Genomic DNA, 19348 nt, shown 5'->3' on the forward strand with positions numbered 1-19348 from the left:
CCTCTCAGATTCCTCTTGTAAGCGTCCCAGTCCTCAGGGGCTCTGGTGGACTTTGCCTTGTTAAAGAGCTTCCTGCAGGATTTCCTCATATTACTTAATTCCGTAGACCACCATGGTGGTCGATGTTTCCCCCTTGGCTTTCCTCTAGGGCATGCAGCTTTCAGTGAGATGTTGAAGGCCTTAGTAATCCGCTCCACTGCGTGTTCGATATCTTGCACATTTCTCATATTTGTCTCTGTTATTTCCGGTATCATCATATTGAACGATTCCCTATACCTATTCCAGTCAGCTTTCCTAACATTTGGCGAAAATATGGTCTTGGTGATATGAACATCAAATTTGAAACTGATGTAGCGATGATCTGAGAAGCTGTGTTCACTTAAAACATGCCACTCAGATATCATTTCATTCAGTTCTTGCGAGGCCAAGGTGATGTCCAAAACCTCTTGCCTGTTTTTAGTGACAAAGGTTGGGGCATCTCCCTTGTTGCAAACTACCAGATTAGTACGCAAAATAAACTCTATTAGCGACTCTCCCCTTGCATTAGTATCACTACTTCCCCATATACTATGATGCGCATTCGCATCGCATCCCATAATGAGTTTCGTCTTTGTTTTCAGTGACTCCTCAACTAAGGTCTTAACGGCACATGGAGGCATCTCCCTGTCATGTCCCATATAGACCGAAGATACCCAATATTTGCATTTGGCTATTTCTAAATTGGCAACGACAGTGTCTGCATTGCACATTGAGGGAAGCAGAAACAAGTTAAGCTCGTTTTTAGCAATTATACAGGCTCGAATTACATCATTACCAGTATACTGCAATAGTTTGAACCCCGGAGTACTTAATTCACATATTTTGTTTCTATAAACATATGGTTCTTGAATAAGAACTATGTCTATGTCCCCTTTCATCAGGAGAACTTTTAAGGCAGCACATGCAGCCTTACAATGATGAAGATTTATCTGGAGGATCCGTAGGACCATCGAGATTTTCAACAACCGTCACATCAGCCGCTTCAATCGAGTCATCAAGAATGTCCTCTTCAGAGATATCGGTGACTCTCGCAATAACCATAGGTGCGACTTTGGTGAGTTCTGAGGCATTAGAAGCCTCCTCACGCATACGGTATCTATCCATGTCTTCAACTTTGGTATCTCCCTCGACTTCGCAAGAGGATCCGCTTACTTCTGATTCAGACAGAGGCTTGTCCATTTCTGAATCCTTTAGCTGATCGTTTTTATACACCTTCATTTGGATATAATGAAAGCCATAACATACACGGCCCTGGGACTTTGCCAGATGTGGCAAAGACTGAGTGTTCAATATAAACACTGCATGCCGTCTTGGTCCATCCACTTCATCCAAACGGCCAACCTTCCAATCAGCTGTTGGAAGATCTGGATTGCATCGTTTCAGTCTATTTAAAATAGATTCAGGGTCAGAAGGGTTTGCAGGTATCCAGGCATGTGCTCTAGGTCTAGCCGGTATGTCTTTCTTCTCGACTAACTCTAGAGCAGCTCCTTCCCAAACTTCACCAATTAGTATCAGAGCAGCTTTAAAACATTCTATAGACCTCTGGTCCTCAAATGCGACTAGCTTAAATCGTCCTTGATACCAACCAGCCTCTTGGTGTCGAGGATCTGGGCCGGGAAACTTTTCCAGCACCTGTGAGTAGACGACAGACAGAGCATTCTCAATTTCCCCCCATTTTTGCTTTGGAACCATACCGTCCAATGCTCCTTTATTAATGATAGCCATCACAAGGCTATCTTTAGCAACTGAGGCAAACGATCTTTTGATCCCTTTCGACTAATTGGGCCTAACTCTTGGTCATTGCCCAGATTTATAACTCCAGTCGATACCCGTCCACTGGGCCCTGAAGTTAGCAACCCAGTGGATGACTTGGAATTTCGCTGCATGGTGGCTTAATATCCCACCACACTTGAAATAGATGATAAAAGAAATAGCTAAATTTTTCGATTTTTTTAATTGTGAAAAATTTTTTATTTTTATTTGTTTAATTTGGAAAGGTTGATTTTTTCTCTCTTTCGACGAATTTGGAAAAATCAATTTTTGTAATTTATTAACTTCGTTTATACCGGATAGTTTTACACATTCGCTGTACGTCAGTATAAATAGTTTAAAATAGTTTTGTAAATGATATAATCTGGTTTCTTATCTTTAGACTAATGATTTTGTTATTGATTCCAAAATTTATATGAGGATTTATTAATGACACAATTATCTTTTAAATTTGAGTTTTGAATACTTGATACTTGGAGACAAAATGTATATAATTTATTTTTGCTGATTTTTTCTTCATGTGCAACCAGATTCCTTTATGACGAGTTAACGACAACCTAAAATTTCACATAGAAATTAAGCTATTACGAGTGCGGTTCGGAAACTTCTTAGCCTATCAATGAAAGAGAATAGTTAGTTTTTCGAAAGTATTTTTATTTTTCAATATAATTTCCTGAAACTTCAATACACCTAGTCCAACGCTTTTCTAGCAATTTTATCCCTTGATTAAAATAGTTTTACTCATGGTCTTCAAAATAGTGGTTTACAACTGTAATTGCATCTTCATTTGAGGTAAAACGCTTGCCAGCAAGGAATTTTTTAGATTTGGGAACAAGTAAAAGTCACTGGGAGCTAAATCAGGAGAATAAGGTGGGTGGTCAAGCAACTCGTTGACTTTAGCCATTGTTAAAACACTCTTGTGCGCTGGTGCGTTGTCTTGATGAAAAATTATTTTTTTGTGTTGTAAGCCAGGACGTTTTTCTCAAGTTTGTATATTTAATTGATCCAAAAGGTTGCAATAGGACTCTGAATTTATTGTTTTACCCTTTTGCAGATAGTCAATCAATAAAATACCTTTGAAGTCCCAAAAAACCGTTGCCATAATCTTACCAGCCGATTGAATTGTTTTTGCCTTCTTTGGGGCACTTCCTCCAGCTTCAGTCCATTGTTTGGATTGTTCTTTTGTCTCTGGAGTATAGTGGTGGATCCATGTCTCATCAACAGTTATGAAACGACGCTTAAAATCCATTTTATTTCGCTTAAAACGATCCAAACAAGCTTGAAAATGTTAACAAATGCGGCACACACATCTTGCAGAAAGCTTTTTCATCTGTAGTTCGTCATGCAAAATTAAATGAACTCGATCATTTGAGATGCCCATGATATTAGCAATTTCACGCACTTTTATTCGTCGATCATTTAATACCATATCATGCACTTTGGCTACAATTTCTGTTGTTGTTGCTGTTTTTGGACGTCCACTACGTGGTTCATCTTCAATGTTGCTGAATTAAATTCAGCAACCCAATTTTTTACTGTTGCATATGAAGGAGCATTTTTACCTAACACATTCACCATATCATTATGGATTTATTGTCCCGATAAACCTTTTTTATGTAAATATTCAATGACAGCACAAAAAAATTGCGGATGCGTCTTTTTTGAACACCTGTTACTATATGAAGGAATTGCCAGGTCGAAACAAAATTTAACATGTGTTCATAACAGAAATGGAAGTTTCCAAAACATTTAACTTTTTTCTGTTTATACTGCGCTTTTTGTGCTAGGCTAAGAAGTTTCCGAACTGCCCTCGTAAAAACGGGTTAACGGCAACTTTATTTTCCAAATTCAGACTCGACTCCCACTAGAAATTATGCTATGTTTCAAGTAAAAAAAACGTCTTTAAAATAAAGTGTTGAAAAACATGCGCTATTTTTGAACGATTATTTGCTTTATAGTCAAGATGCAAAAAGACAACAAATTTAAAGACAATTTCATTAATTTTAAAAAATTTTTCTGAATTATTAAAGTCAAGTTGACCTTACCCCAAAAAATGTTTCTTTCATGTTATGATACCCATTTTTAAGTCAAATCACTTAATTATAAGGACAATATGACTCCATTGAAAAGTTTATCGACTTTTGGATAAAGAAAAAACTTTAAATTAGAAAAATGCGTCTTTTATTCTAAGCAACATTTGCATTCGTATTTTAAAGACATGAAATCTTTGGCCTCACGACAATATTTTTTCAGTGTGGAGGCAGGAATTAATCCTCATTCAATTCTGTAGCTAGGATAACCTTAGGCGATAATGCATACACAGAAAAAAATTCACGAAAATTTTTCCATTTCTTAATTGAGTTTTAAAAAATATTCAATTAAAAATTTAATTGATTCAACAAAGTTTTTAATTAATTGGATTTATAATTTTTTTAATTGACTTTCAATTAATTTTTAATTGATACTATCATTTCTATGATTGAAGACATTTCAATTAAAAAATTAATTGGATCAATTAATTTCGCGATTGAATCAAAAAAAAATTTTTGTGTGAATATACAAGTTCCAAATTCGTGAACGGATGGAAACAAAATTAAACGGAAAAGTTCACATAAAATCAAAACGGAATGTTCACGGTCGTTCACGATTTTATGAACAGTTTTCTATGGTGATGAAAAGTCTTAAAATATTCGTTAGACGTTCTTATGGCAAATCCGTCTGTTGATTTCACTTGGGCTCCAAGGAAGGTTATCATTTATTCTTATGTCTCTCGATATTGGGCGTTAAATATCACTCAGAGCTTCAGTTTGGAGCATCTGAAATGAAAATCCTTGTGCATATGTTGACCATTGTGAGACCCTCATTACTTCCCTTGGCATCCCGGGATCCTCCATGAACTGTTGTCCACTTCCGATGAAGTTCTTTTAGGCAAGATGCTACACGGACGAAAAAGACTGTTTTTCATATGTTTGGGTGTAAAAATTATATGTTTGGAACTCAATTTTTTTAACACAATATTTTTAAGTGCAAGCATATAATGTTCATAAACTAGCATGACATGTTTGGGACATATATGTTAATATGTCAGAACATATTAAGTTTGGGACATAAAATGTTTGTAAATATAATATGCTTGGACGCAAAAATATATGAATGTAGAAATAGCCTATAAATATATATGTGTTTAGAAAGAGAGACCTAGAGAGTATGCTGCAAGTAAAATAATGGATGTAACCAATTGGCGCCTTAAAAATATATATACACAAAGAAAATTTCATTAAAATTTGTTACTACCAGTGTATGCCTGAGGTGAAGCATAATATGTTTTAACAGTACAAACAATATTTTGTTTGGACCAATCCTGAAAATATATATGCTTGAAGAAAATGTGTTTGGGGCATATGTTACAGAAGCGATTTTTATAGAAAAGAATAGACAATTAAAAAAAAAATGATAATAAAATTAAAAATTTTTCACCCGCTGGGGGTTGAATCTGTGCCGTTTGACTTGTTTAAATGCATGGAAGTTCTTTTGAAAAGGTTTTGCAAATTAGGAGAACTTTCAATTTTTTTTGTTGAGATTAAATGGAAAAAATATATGCCTGTTTGAAAAAAAAATAATATTCAATCCTACACAAAAACAAAAATTTTGTATCTTCAATCACGAAATTAATTGATCCAATTAATTTTTAATTGAAATGTATTCAATCATAGAAATGATAGTATCAATCAGCAAAGTCAATTAAAAATTTTATTGTTCCAATTAAAAAATTAATTGATTCAATAAATGTTTGTGATTGATTTTTGTTTCAATTAAGCAATTTGTTGAACCAATTAAATTTTTAATGGGATATTTTTTGAAATTCAATTAAAATTTTAATTGGGCAAATTTTGGTGATATTTTTTCCCTGTGTATGACAAGCCCATGTAAAATTTATTGGAGACGATCCAAATTTCCACAACTTCTGGATCCCAAATTGGGGATTCAAACTACTTTTTTGGAAGCTCATTGTTTTTTTGTTGAGTTCTTATGATTCCCGGTATCTAATTAATTTTTTAGTTTTTCCATTAGAGGCGCTGTTGTATATTTAGGTATTTTTGTTGATATTAATTGTAACATGTAAAGGTTTTTTTTTTTTAATGCAACTTAAATATTTTATATGAAAAATGTTAATGTTTTATATAAAAAAATTATTTTGGCTCTTGAAGCCACTTTTAAAAATTCTTACGTCTTCCCAATATATTGTGAAACTCAATATTGTTATCAGTCATTTATGGATGGTACTCCACTTTCGATTTGGTAAGACCTTTGTTTCAAATAAATTCACAATAATTTCAATGTAGTTGCAATTGAAGAAACAAATCAAGAGATTTAGCCCACTCACCCAAACTAATAAATTAAGTTGATAAATAAGTTATTGTTATGACACTTCCAATAATACTTGAATACCTTCTGTGGGACACTTGAAATATTGTCATATTCTTTATGGCCCTTTTTGTCTTGACAACATATTAATTAAAACGCAATTTTTGATTTCAAAAGGAGGGGGGGATATTACCAGGGGAAGATCAAAGTCTCATGTTTAACCTCTTCCGATGATATTCAAACGATGTCAATAGATTTTAATATAAAAATACAAAGAATGTAATTGACAGTGAAAGCTGTCTTTGTCAATAGAACAATGCTCGTGAAAAAATATCGGAAAAGGAATTGAGATCACTAAAGTTGAGAGTAATGTAACTAATACAGTGCCACTATAAGTAAATATATGTCGAATGTGCTAGATTTCCATGAGAAATTCAAATATTTTATTAGCAATAATTCTTTGCATTGAACTCAGAAGAAGAATAATAATAAATGAAATTAATATTGACTTAGTGTTTTTGGGTTAAACAAAAAAATTAAAGTCTCGTGAGAAATGTCTGACAATTTCATGATCCTGATAAAAACAATAAATAAATTTAATCTGCAATTGTTTTGTATATGATGGGGATTTCAAATAAATTAGTATATAACATTGATACGGTACACCAGCAAAAAAAATGGTGTTATGAACCAAACTTTTATGATTTTAATGCCATACAGAGATGTTTCATTATCGTTACCGAATGGATTAATTTTTCCTTGAGTGTACGACATGTTTGTTACGAACATACATAACGTAGATTACAAAATTTCTCCAATTAGATTAAGCAAAATAATAAACTGCAATGTAATATAGCAGGAAATTAAAATTGGAACGCATGCTTTATTTCTATATAAAAATCTCCATTTCCAGTTTCTATTGATTTCCAAAGAAGGTTATATTATATAATTATAATCTTGGTCAACTTTTTCTTTGGAAGAAGAAGAGTCTATACAAAATGCTGTCAACATTTTATTTCTATAGAAAATTTTGTCAACATTTTATTTCTTTAGAAAGTTTTGTCAAAATTTTATTTCTATAGAAAATTTTGTCAAAATTTTATTTCAATAGAATTTCAATATTTATTTGTCAAAATTTTATTTCTTTGAAAATTTTTTATTCTATAGAAAAATTTGTCAATATTTTACGAGTGTTTCTATAGAAAATTTCGTCAAAATTTTATTTCAATAGAAAATTTTGTCAAACTTTTATTTCTATAGAAAAATTTGTCCTATAGAAAAATTTATCAAATTTTGTCAAAATTTTATTTCTATAAAAAATTTTGTCAAAATTTTTATTTCTATAGAAAATTTTGCATTTTTTTTTATAGAAAATTTTGTCAACATTTTGTTTCTATAGAAAATTTTTTCAAAATTTTATTTCTATAGAAAATGTTGTCAAAATTTTATTTCTATAGAAAATTTTGTCAAGATTTTATTTCTATAGAAAATTTTGTCAAAATTTTATGTCTAATAGAAAATTTTATTTCTATAGACAATTTAGTCAAAATTTTATTTCTATAGACAATTTTGTCAAAATTTTATTTTTATAAAAAATTTTGTCAAAATTTAATTTGTATAAAAAATTTTGTCAAAATTTTATTTCTATAGAAAATTTGTTCAAAATTTTATTTTTATAGAAAATTTTTTCATAATTTTATTTCTATAGAAAATTTTTCAAAATTTTATTTCTATAGAAAATTTTGTCAAAATTTTATTTCTATAGAAAATTTTTATTTCTATAGAAATTTTTGTCACAAGTTTATTTTTATAGAAAATTTTGTTTTATTTCTATAGAGAATTGAAGTACCTCTTTATTGAAGAGGAATGTTTCGTAACATCTACCAAAACATCAAGAATTCTACCAAACAGTAAAAAATTTAGCATTTTTGGTAAGAGAGAAGAGAGAAGTTCACCAATGGACTGAATAGTCTAAGTGATATATATATCGGGCTGCCACCTAACCTACCATTTTTCGTAGACCAACTGTGGCAACCGTGCCAATGGGCCAATTGACCCAAGTCAGGCTTATAGGTATAGAACTACTAAGGGAGTAATTCCGAGTACTTTATCTTTTATATGATTTGCAGCTTGATGGTTTATGACTTCTTGTACTGAACTGTTTTAAGTTGAAAACTTTAAATTTTTATCTAATTGAATCATTAAATCGGTTTTTATAGGTATTTGAAAAAGTTTAGTGCGATTCTGCGTGATAAGGTCCAATGGGACCCACCACCACGGATGCCAGATTTTTTCGAAAGAGATCCCCAAAAAATCCCCAACTGAAATATGTGTCCCCATGAAATATCCCCAAAGGAAAATTCATATAATTATATAATAATAATCTACAGAAATTGGAGAAAATCCAAACAAAAATTATTTTGTCAAAATTTTATTTATAAGAAATTTTGTCAAAATTTTATTTCTTTAGAAAATTTTCTTAAACTTTTATATCTATAGAAAATTTTGTCAAAATTTTATTTCATTGTTGTTGTTTTTGTCTATAGAAAATTTTAATTCTATAGCAAATATTGTCAAAATTCTATTTCTATAGAAAATTTTCTCAAAATTTTATTCGTTTACAAAATTTTGTCAATATTTTAATTCTATAAAATTTTTTTCAAAAATTTACTTCTACAGAAAATTGTGTCAACATTTTTTTTATATCGCAAATATTATCAACATTTTATTTCTATAAGAAATGTTTAAAAAATTTATTTCTATAGCAAATGTTGTGAAAATTTTATTTCTATAGAAAACTGTATCAAAATTTTATTTTTATATAATATTTTGTAAAAATTTTATTTCTATAGAAAATGTAGTCAACATTTTATTTCTATAGCAGCAAAAGTTGTCAAAATTACATTTCTATAAAAAATTTTGTCAAAATTTTATACGTTTAAAAAATTTTGTCAAAATTTTACTTCTATAGAAAATGGTGTCAAAATTTTATTTCTATAGCTAATATTGTCAAATTTTTATTTCTATAGAAAATTAAAAATTTTGTTTTTTACAGCAAATGTTATCCAAATTTTGTTTCTATAGAAAATTTTGTCAACATTTTATTTCTATAGAAAGTTTGTGAATTACCTCTTAGTTGGAGAGGAATATTTTGCAAAATCTACCAAAGCCCTTAAACGTTATCGTACTTCGCTGTTATACTTTCTATAACAAATTTAATACTGTGATTGAAAGTGGAAATATCCCTAGAAAAATTCCCAAAATCACGACTTTATCCCCAGTCAAATCGCCAGATCCCCAAAGTGAAAAATATATCCCCAACTACGGGAAAAAATCCCCAGTTTGGGGAAAAAATCCCCTAAATCCCTTAACAACACTGCCTACATTAGTGGTTTTAGCACAGTTTAAAAAGCAGCGTAAAGATATTGCGATTTTCGTATTTGGAACAATTAATAACACTAACATTCTTTTCGGAAAATACAGTTATTTGGAAGAATCTGTCATTTTTGAAGTTTCCATTGGTTTCGTTGCTTGGTAGTACATAATTTTATGTCTTCCGTGGATATATCCACTATAGTGAAACTAAAAGTGCAAAAAAAGTTATTTGAACTTCATGGAAATCTTGGTCGCTCTAAGTTTTTATATTTCTATACATGTTCCAGACCAATCAGCTCCTGGAATTTGGCAAGATGTGCCTCAATTTGGACCAAGTTTGAAACAACCACTATGCACATAATACTGCGAACAAAACGAACGCCACTAAAAAAAATCGTATTGTTTTTCCTTCAAAAAGTTTGTAAAGAACATTCAACTACCAAAACAATATATTGTTGCTTGGTACGTATAAGGATACTTATAGGTACCATGCCTGCGACGAACATCAGTGCCTCTAGTATATGTTACTTATCAAAATTTTAAACATTAGCTGTATCCTATTAAAAATTAAATAAAACTCTATATTTACAACGAAATATTTATATTTGCAATTTGTGCATCATAGAAGAGTCCACCTACAGTAAATGATCGACAAATATCGTAGGGATAACCTCTCTACCATCCTTTTTTATTGTAGGTCCCACGGGACCTCATCACGCTGGTATCGCTTCCAGTGTTATCACATACACAAGGGTTAAACACCCTCTCATTCGACTTTGGTACACTTGGATACAACTCAACAATTGTTCATTATTAATGAAATCATATTATTCATTATTAATGAAAATGTTTATAGGAAGAAGGAACTACCTCGTGCGAAAATTGAACTAAATTGTACTGCACATTTTGAGATTTCCATAAAGCGTTGTTAAAACCGGGAACAACGGTTTTAACAACGTATGTAATCTGTTTAAATATTTTATATGCATTATTAATATTTTTTTGATCAACTTTTTCATGGTAAAAAGTCAAGCGTGATGACTAATATTGTTTACAAACACAAAAAGCAAACAATAAAAACTAGAGGGTTGTTTTACAGTTTTGCGTCTAGTTAGCAAAATTAACTTAATTGTAAACAAATTAATTTTGTTAATGATTGTGGCATGGAACGTGCATGTCTTGTGGAGATTGGCCAACTTCTTTTTTGAGTTTTTCTTTTTATATCCAACACCATAGAATGGTGATTGGGGTGTAATAAGTTTTTTTTTGTTCTTAGAAGACTATATTGCTAGAGTGCATAGAGTTGGTAAATTTTATAAACAATTTGATGTGAAGAGAAACTCATTTCTTAGGATATAGTTTACCTACATTACATTTGACCGGAAACTATCCTTTATCTAATTTCTCTTAAATTGTAACCTAACAATTATTATGCATTAATAATAATATGAAATTGGGAATTCCATAGAATCATAATAATACAAAGTTATCTCCAATTGTTTAGTATATATTATTTGTTTATTAAAATTTGTCTACTTACCGTGGGGTATAAAACGTCACTTTCATTATCAATTTGATAAGAAGTCGTTAAGTACAAACGCAAGATAAGTGAATGACCGATGATAAAAATGGCAATGAGGAAATGTTGGTTATGGGGTTTATGAAAGTAGACACTCTCAATCAAAGTGAGTGGTAATAAAGATTTCCTAATTTTTAAATGAAAGCGTTTTGTTTTGACATACATTTTGTGAAATATAGGCTGATCTTTTAAGAGCTATATGAGAGTAAACAACAATACATAAAATGCATAAAAACGCATGAAATCTTTTTTTGAATCGATAGTACTATGGATCGTACTATAATTTAATGTTTGTCATGTAAATGTTGACCGCTACTGTGCTCAAATGGTCCAATGCAATTTTGGCATACTCTTTCCAACATTTCGGCCGGTATTTCCTGTTCTTTTCCAATGCGCCAATTGAAGCGGGCTTGTCTTTATAGATATGAGATTTAAAACAGCCCAACAAAATATAGTCTAAAGGCACAAAATCTCACGATCCAGGCGCTACAACATTGTTGAAGACTGTAAAACAAATTCACAACATCTTGCAAGCTATAACCATCCAAAAAATAGAAGAAAATTGCATAAAAAGTGCTTACAATCGAATTCGGAGAAAAAACTATGAAACTCATAGAAAAAAAAAGAATGGCAGCCAATCTAGAAAAATCTTGAATTTACTTTCCTCCTAGCATAGATTACTTTCGGCTGGGATAAGTAATTGTTTGTTTTGAGTCAAAAAGTTGAATATTGCGTCACAGTGTTATAGACCAACCTCCCAGCAAAAAAGAAGCACTATTTCAGCAGGATTGTAAGGGAGAGAGGCATTAACAGTAGCACATTTAGAGACAGCGTAGATTTAAATGCTACTTTAAAGCACAGATTTTAAGATATTACACTGAAAAAACAGTGAACCCACCAGGAAGAAAACTTTTGATTAATTTTAGAAAATTTTGAATAGTTTTAGAAATTTTTAACTAAACAGTATTACAAGCGCTGGCGTCACGCCGATATCACAAAAATAAGTAAAATTTTTTCGAAAAATTCAAGAAAATTTATTAGACATAAATGATTTTTTTCACTTTTTAAAGAAAATTTTGTAGTTTGTAGGAAAAAATTGGAGTTCAAAATTGCAAGAATGTCTTTAGTGACATACGAAGTTCATGATGGACGCTGTTGTAGTAAAATTTACAAATTTAAAGAAATAATGAACTATTTTTTGAGAAGTACGAATTTAGTAAAACTTTTTACTTCATTTGTATATAATTTTTTCCCGTCTTTTAGTTCATTTAACTAACGTACGCAAAAAATTATTAGAGTAAATGAAACTTTCTCCAAATATGATAATTTCATGAACTAAAATATAGTTAAATTGACTTTAGTGAAATAGTGAGTTCACTTTTTTTTGAGTGTAAGCGCAGAGAAGGAATGTGATCACCTCAACCATGTTTCAAGAGCAAAATGTTATTTTTGGATGGTAACCATGTAATATGTTTGTCGCAACCATGTTATTTCTAGGAAATTATTAATTGTTTTCGGCGAGCATGTTATGTTTGGCGAGAAAACAACATTTTTGCGAGAAACATGTTACATGGTCACCATCCAAAAATAACATTTTGCTCTTGAAACATGTTTGGGGTGATCATATTCATTCTCTGCGTGTAGTATTGACACTTATTATACCTTTTGAAATAGCTACATCACTAAAACAGATCATATTATAAGTAATGACTATTGAAATGTCTAATTTAATTTAAAATCAATTTTATATTTGTTCAAAATTTTATTTCTATAGAAAATTTTGTCAAAATTTTATTTCATTCGTTTTGTTTTTTTATTGTTGGTTTATTCTTCAATCATTTTGTTGTTTTTGATTTCAGCTGAAAACCATGCAATGTACAAACGAATGAAGTAAGAGGAAGCACGCTCAAAATAAACCCAGCCAACTGCACTCAAATCGATGATTTGATGGTGGCAAAGGAAAAGAGATATGTTTGTACAAATTTATTTCGCCAAAGGCCGGCTAATATAAACCTTTTTTCAGAAGGTTCAAGTGCTTTTCACTTTGGGTTTAGTGAACTGCCTGAACGTGCGTCCATCCAACCATCTTGCAGTCTATAGGGCTTTGCCCAAATAAATTTGACAAACATTATTTTCCTCTGTTGGTTAAGCTACACTTGAAGTTTAGTCAATGCATGGTTTTAAGCAGAAATCAAAAACAACAAGTATGATAAAAAATGTTGTCAAGAAAAAATTTTATTTCTATGGAAAATGTTGTCAAAATTTTATTTCTATAAAAAATTTTGTCAAAATTTTATTTCTATAGAAAATTTAACTTCTGTAGAAAATTTTGTCAAAATTTTATTTCTATAGAAAATTTTGTTAAAATTGTATTTCTATAGAAAATTTTGTTAAAATTTTATTTCTATAGAAAATTTTGTCAACATTTTATTTTTATAGAAAATTTTGTTAAAATTTTATTTCTATAAAATATTTTGTTAACATTTTATTTCTATAGAAAATTTTGTCAAAATTTTATTTTTATAGAAAATTTTGTCCAAATTTATTTCTATAGAAAATTTTGTCAAAATTTTATATTTATAGAAAATTTTGTCAAAATTTATTTCTATAGAATATGGTGTCAAAATTTTATTTCTATAGAAAATTTTATCAAAATTTTATTTCTATAGAAAATTTTTTCAAAATTTTATTTCTACAGAAAATTTTGTCAAAATTTTATTTCTATAGAAAATTTTGTCAAAATTTCATTTCTATAGAAAATTTTGTCGATATTTTATTTCTATGGAAAATGTTGTCAAAATTTTATTTCTATAGAAAATTTTGTCAAAATTTTATTTGTATAGAAAATTTTGTCAAAGTTTTTTTTAAGACAATTTTTTAAAAATTTATTTCCATAGAAAATTTTGTCAAAATTTTATTTCTATAGAAAATTTTGTCAAAATTTTATTTCTATAAAAAATTTTGTCAAAATTTTATTTCTATAGAAAATTTTGTCAAAATTTCATTTCTATAGAAAATTTTGTCGATATTTTATTTCTATGGAAAATGTTGTCAAAATTTTATTCCTATAGAAAATTTTGTAAAAATTTATTTCTATAGAAAATTTTGTCAAAATTTTATTTCTATAGAAAATTTTGTCAAAATTTTATTTCTATAAAAATTTTTGTCAAAATTTTATTTCTATAGAAAATTTTGTCAAAATTTCATTTCTATAGAAAATTTTGTCGATATTTTATTTCTATGGAAAATGTTGTCAAAATTTTATTTCTATAGAAAATTTTGTCAAAATTTTATTTCTATAGAAAATTTTGTCAAAATTTTATTTCTATAGAAAATTTTGTCAAAATTTTACTTCTATAGAAAATTTTGTCAAAATTTTATTTCTATAGAAAATTTTGTTAAAATTTTATTTCTATAGAAATTTTGTTAAAATTTTATTTCTATAGAAAATTTTGTTAAAATTTTATTTCTATAAAATATTTCGTTAAAATTTTATTTCTATAGAATATTTTGTTAAAATTTTATTTCTATAGAAAATTTTGTCAAAATTTATTTCTATAGAAAATGTTTTCAAAATTTTATTTCTATAGAAAATTTTGTGAACATTTTATTTATATAGAAAATTTTGTTAAAATTTTATCTCTATAGACAATTTTGTCAAAATTTATTTCTATAGAAAATGTTGTCAAAATTTTATTTTTATAGAAAATTTTGTAAAAATTTTATTTCTATAGAAAATGTTGTAAAAATTTTATTTCTATAGAAAATTTTGTCAAAATTTTATTTCTAAGAAAATTTTGTTAAAATTTTATTTCTATAGAAATAAAAATATTGTATTTATTTATTCAGTCATCAATAAAAAAGAAGCCAATGAAGGCCTATTATACATGTATTGTAGTAAGAAATCTATGTGTAGATTATATGAAACAAAAACTAAAGTATTTCATATGGGATTTAAACATTCCATATTACAAAAAATTACTGGAAAGAGAGTAAATCCAATGTTTTTTTTATTAATTTTCGTCATCGTTTGCATTCAGAAAATAAGCACGAAATGTTTTATCGCTTTGTCTTACGTTATTGCACCCGATACATGCAGGTCTACGGCACAACCGAATCAGTAACTTATTTTTTCGTTAATGATTTTGCGTTTTCAGGCTTATGGTACATTAGTGCAGCCTATACATGTAAAAAAGATGCTCGATTTAGTATAATTGCACGGAGTTGCATATTTTATAGCATTGTTAGTATGAAGAAAACTAGCACTACTTTTCATGCATCTATACTGCATTAATTGGTTGCAATAACGTCAACGAAGGATCATAAACTAGTTTGATTACTTGTTTACTTTTTTGATTTTTGATTTTTTTTTGACCGACCCATGCAGTGTGGATGAAGATGTTTGACAGTGAAACAAAACATGAAACGTGCGTCAGCACGATAATAATCCTTTAGATGTTATAGCGTAAATTGTATTTTTTTAGAAAGTAATACATATGGAACTATAATTGAGAAACCACAATTGGATCAATTGATTTCGTGATTGAATCAGAAAAAAGGTTTTCCATAAATTCGTACTCTTATGACGATTTGTATCCTATGACATTTTGATCTCCGGTCTCCTAGTTGTGTGTTCTGAAATGTCGATTTTATTGAAAAACTGCCATGCGAATGACTTTATTCCAAGTTTTCCAAATTTTGTTTTAGAAAGAATTTTCTGAAGCAGAGCTTATTCCTTCAAGTGATAAATTCTAACGTTCGCTTGTTCCATGAATGTAAATGTTAATAGATAATCTTTTATAAAAAGTTGTCAATGTATTGGGGATTTTTGTGAGGAAGTTTAATTTAAGTGTGGAATTTTTTAGGACATCAAAAGTCCCAATTTAAGGACAAGAGCCCAAAAAAACTGGTGGTACTGGTACTGCTCATTAATCACTCACTTTAGACCTTCTAACAGCAGTGTCCTATATCAAATGAGGTGTATTAAGCTTGCCACTACGATCTGAATTATGATTTTCGAGATAGATCTTCTTTGCCTTTACTCCATTTATGAATGGCGAAATTACTTTCATAGTTTATATCATTTTTGAAATTTCTATTTACCAAACGCTTATCTCTAATTACGTTGTAACTAGAGCAATAAAGATATTTTGTTTATTTGTTCTGTGAATTATTGCAAATAACATTTATATAAATGTCTATGAAATGTGACGGGGGAAAATGTCTCTATATTTATTATCAGTAATATGGGTAATTACTTTCCACTTAGGTTTTTAAGACGATACAATTGATTTGAGAATTCATAAAAAAATTATAATTGAAAATCTATAACTTAAAAAGCAAAAGAGCTGATGGAATTATAAAATATACTAAAATAAGATTGGTGGTGGTTTAGATCTCAAGCTCGAAAAAACAGAAAAACTTTTATTAATTTTAAAATATGAAATTGCACACAATCAATGGTTTAGAACTTTTCCATCCAAGTTTTGACAAGATTGGAAAAAATACAATCATTGTCTTATATATTTTTGAACTTTTAATTTAGAGTTTTGGTGGAAGACCTCAACATTTGTACCCACCTATAATTTGAATTTTAGAATTTTATTATACACAAAATATTTTTGTTTTTAAATAAAATATTTTTTGTTATAAAGTCCTTTTATCGTGCATTACTCTTTTTAGGGACAATGGAGTATTATTTTTAGTCGTAACTTATGATTCAAAATCCACATATAAAATAAACATTTTAATTGAAAAAATTTTATATCTATCTATTTTTCTCTTATTTTCAGAGGTATTAGTTCCACAGTTCGAAGATGTATCGAAAAAGAAACTGGCAAAGAATTTGCTGCAAAAATCATCGATTTAGGTGCTGGCACAGAGAGCGGTGATACAAATCCACATCATATGTTAGAAGCTACTAGACAAGAAATCTCAATACTCAGACAAGTCATGGGTCATCCATATATCAGTAAGCCCATATTCTGCTTAAAAATATATATCTTTATTTTTATTATTAATATATTATTTCTCAAATTGCAGTTGACTTACAGGATGTCTTTGAATCGGATGCCTTTGTATTTTTAGTATTCGAATTGTGTCCCAAAGGTGAACTCTTTGATTATCTAACATCCGTTGTAACACTTTCGGAAAAGAAGACCCGCACAATTATGAGACAAATATTTGAAGGTGTTGAGTATATACATGCTAAAAATATTGTACATAGAGACTTAAAACCAGAAAATATTCTTTTGGATGAAAATCATAATGTAAAAATAACCGATTTCGGTTTTGCAAGACAGTTGAAGGATGGAGAAAAGTTAACGGGTTGGTTCATGAAATTAACAATCATGTAAATAAACAAAAATATTAATTTGTTTTTATTTTAGATCTGTGTGGGACGCCTGGTTATTTGGCTCCCGAAACCCTTAAATGCAATATGTTTGAGGGTTCTCCTGGATATGGTCAAGAAGTAGATATGTAAGTTTTCATTTTAAACTTCCCTATGAATTGAATTTAAAAAAAAATATTTTTTTTTATTTTAGATGGGCTTGTGGTGTTATAATGTTTACTTTACTTGTTGGATGTCCACCATTTTGGCATCGCAAGCAAATGGTAATGCTGCGCAATATAATGGAAGGCAAATATAGTTTTACATCACCCGAATGGGCGGACATATCTGGTAATTGAAATTTTGTAAATTAATTAGGCCAAACTACTGCTAGTTTTTTTTTTTAATTTTTGGGCTTTTTATGTAGGCATTTAAATCTAAAGTGTAAAGACCCTCTGCGTTTGATATTTTTTACATTGAAACTATTTGATTTAGAAAACTAAGTTTAAGGACTTAAAATACAAGTTTTTCCTCCCAATAGGGGGACATTGCAACATGAAATTTTCATGAGTTTTAAAAATGATTTTAAATCAACTAATCAATTTTGATCAATTTTGTCTTAATATGGTAAATTAACATGTGTATACAAGAATTCTTTAAAAGTTATTTACCGTATGTGAATAGATAAATTTACAAAAGATCCCAAATTTCGAATATTCAATTTTTTCGAAATTTTAAATAATCAAAATATTAAAAAACTTTTAAATCGACTGATTATATCTAGGGATACAAAAGTCGAATCGACTTATAAAAATAAGATAGCAGATGTCGACTTTCCTTGACCCATAACATGAAATTTTGGACGATTTTTTTTTAATTATTTTAAATCAACAAATCAACTTGCTACACATTATACAAGAAATTTCGAATATTAGATTTTTTCGAAATTTTAAATATGTACTTAAAATATTAAGGAGCTCGTGAATCGACTCATTTGATCTAGTAATACAAAAGTCGAAAATCGATCGAATTGGCCAGTAATAGAATAAATTGAAATTTCTAAGTCGACTTTTCGTAAAGTTTAAACTTGACTTTGAAATTTGGGAAAATCGAGTTAAATCGACTTTTGATGTTACCCTTGTTGGGGGATCCAAATAGGCATGATTAGATCTCAAAATTGGCCCCTTCAGATATGGTTATGTATAATTCCATGCACGACGAGATCTAACATTAAATAATTCTGAAGACGGATTGTATCGGATGAACCGATTTGATTTTTTTTTCAATTTGTAAATTATTACGGTTTTTTACAGCAGACATAAATTTGTGATTTTTTGGGAAAGAAAGCATACAAATTTCGGGACAAGAGCTTGGGAAATACTGGCAGCATTGGTACAGATTTTATTTCGTAAAACCATGGTCGATCCTATATTAAATTTTAGGATCTTCTTTTTTAGGCGAGTCAGACTATCATATGTGAAACTAAAAAGATAGTTCAAACCTTAAATGCACAAGATTGATTCCTCCGAAAAAAGTATATAATATGCAAAATGTAAATAAAGAACATTGCCTACCACATTTAAAAAAAAAAATATGTTTTTTTTTTTGAAAAAATAGTGGTTGTTTCTTAAAAATAACAGTGCGCATTAAATTAAGTTTATATTTACAAATAAACATTTTGATTTCAGTAGAGAATAGAGATATTTTTACACTACACAGTTTTTTTACCAACATTACTTTCATCTCTGGTAAATATTATTTAACTTCCAATTTGTAGTTTTTTTGAATTTTGGTCAAAATTTGATTTTTAATTTTGACTGCAGATTACTCAGAAGTACAATAAATTTTCTGGAAACCCATATTTTTAGAAATATCGTTATGATGTATTA

The 19348-nt window shown here is 29.1% G+C and overlaps 1 protein-coding gene across 3 annotated transcripts in view; it reads left to right on the plus strand.

Annotated features, from left to right (window-relative positions):
* PhKgamma (phosphorylase kinase gamma) overlaps positions 1 to 19348 on the plus strand; it is a 58603-nt gene that overhangs the window by 24344 nt on the left and 14911 nt on the right. For all 3 annotated transcript variants that reach the window (XM_075298756.1, XM_075298757.1, XM_075298758.1), the window contains exons 2-5: positions 16921 to 17099; positions 17171 to 17455; positions 17518 to 17608; positions 17674 to 17810. In XM_075298756.1, the coding sequence (XP_075154871.1) occupies positions 16921 to 17099; positions 17171 to 17455; positions 17518 to 17608; positions 17674 to 17810 (692 nt within the window). The remainder of the gene's footprint in view (positions 1 to 16920; positions 17100 to 17170; positions 17456 to 17517; positions 17609 to 17673; positions 17811 to 19348) is intronic.

The sequence above is a fragment of the Haematobia irritans genome, chromosome 3, assembly GCF_050003625.1.
Source record: "Haematobia irritans isolate KBUSLIRL chromosome 3, ASM5000362v1, whole genome shotgun sequence".
NCBI classification, from domain to species: Eukaryota; Metazoa; Arthropoda; class Insecta; order Diptera; family Muscidae; genus Haematobia; species Haematobia irritans.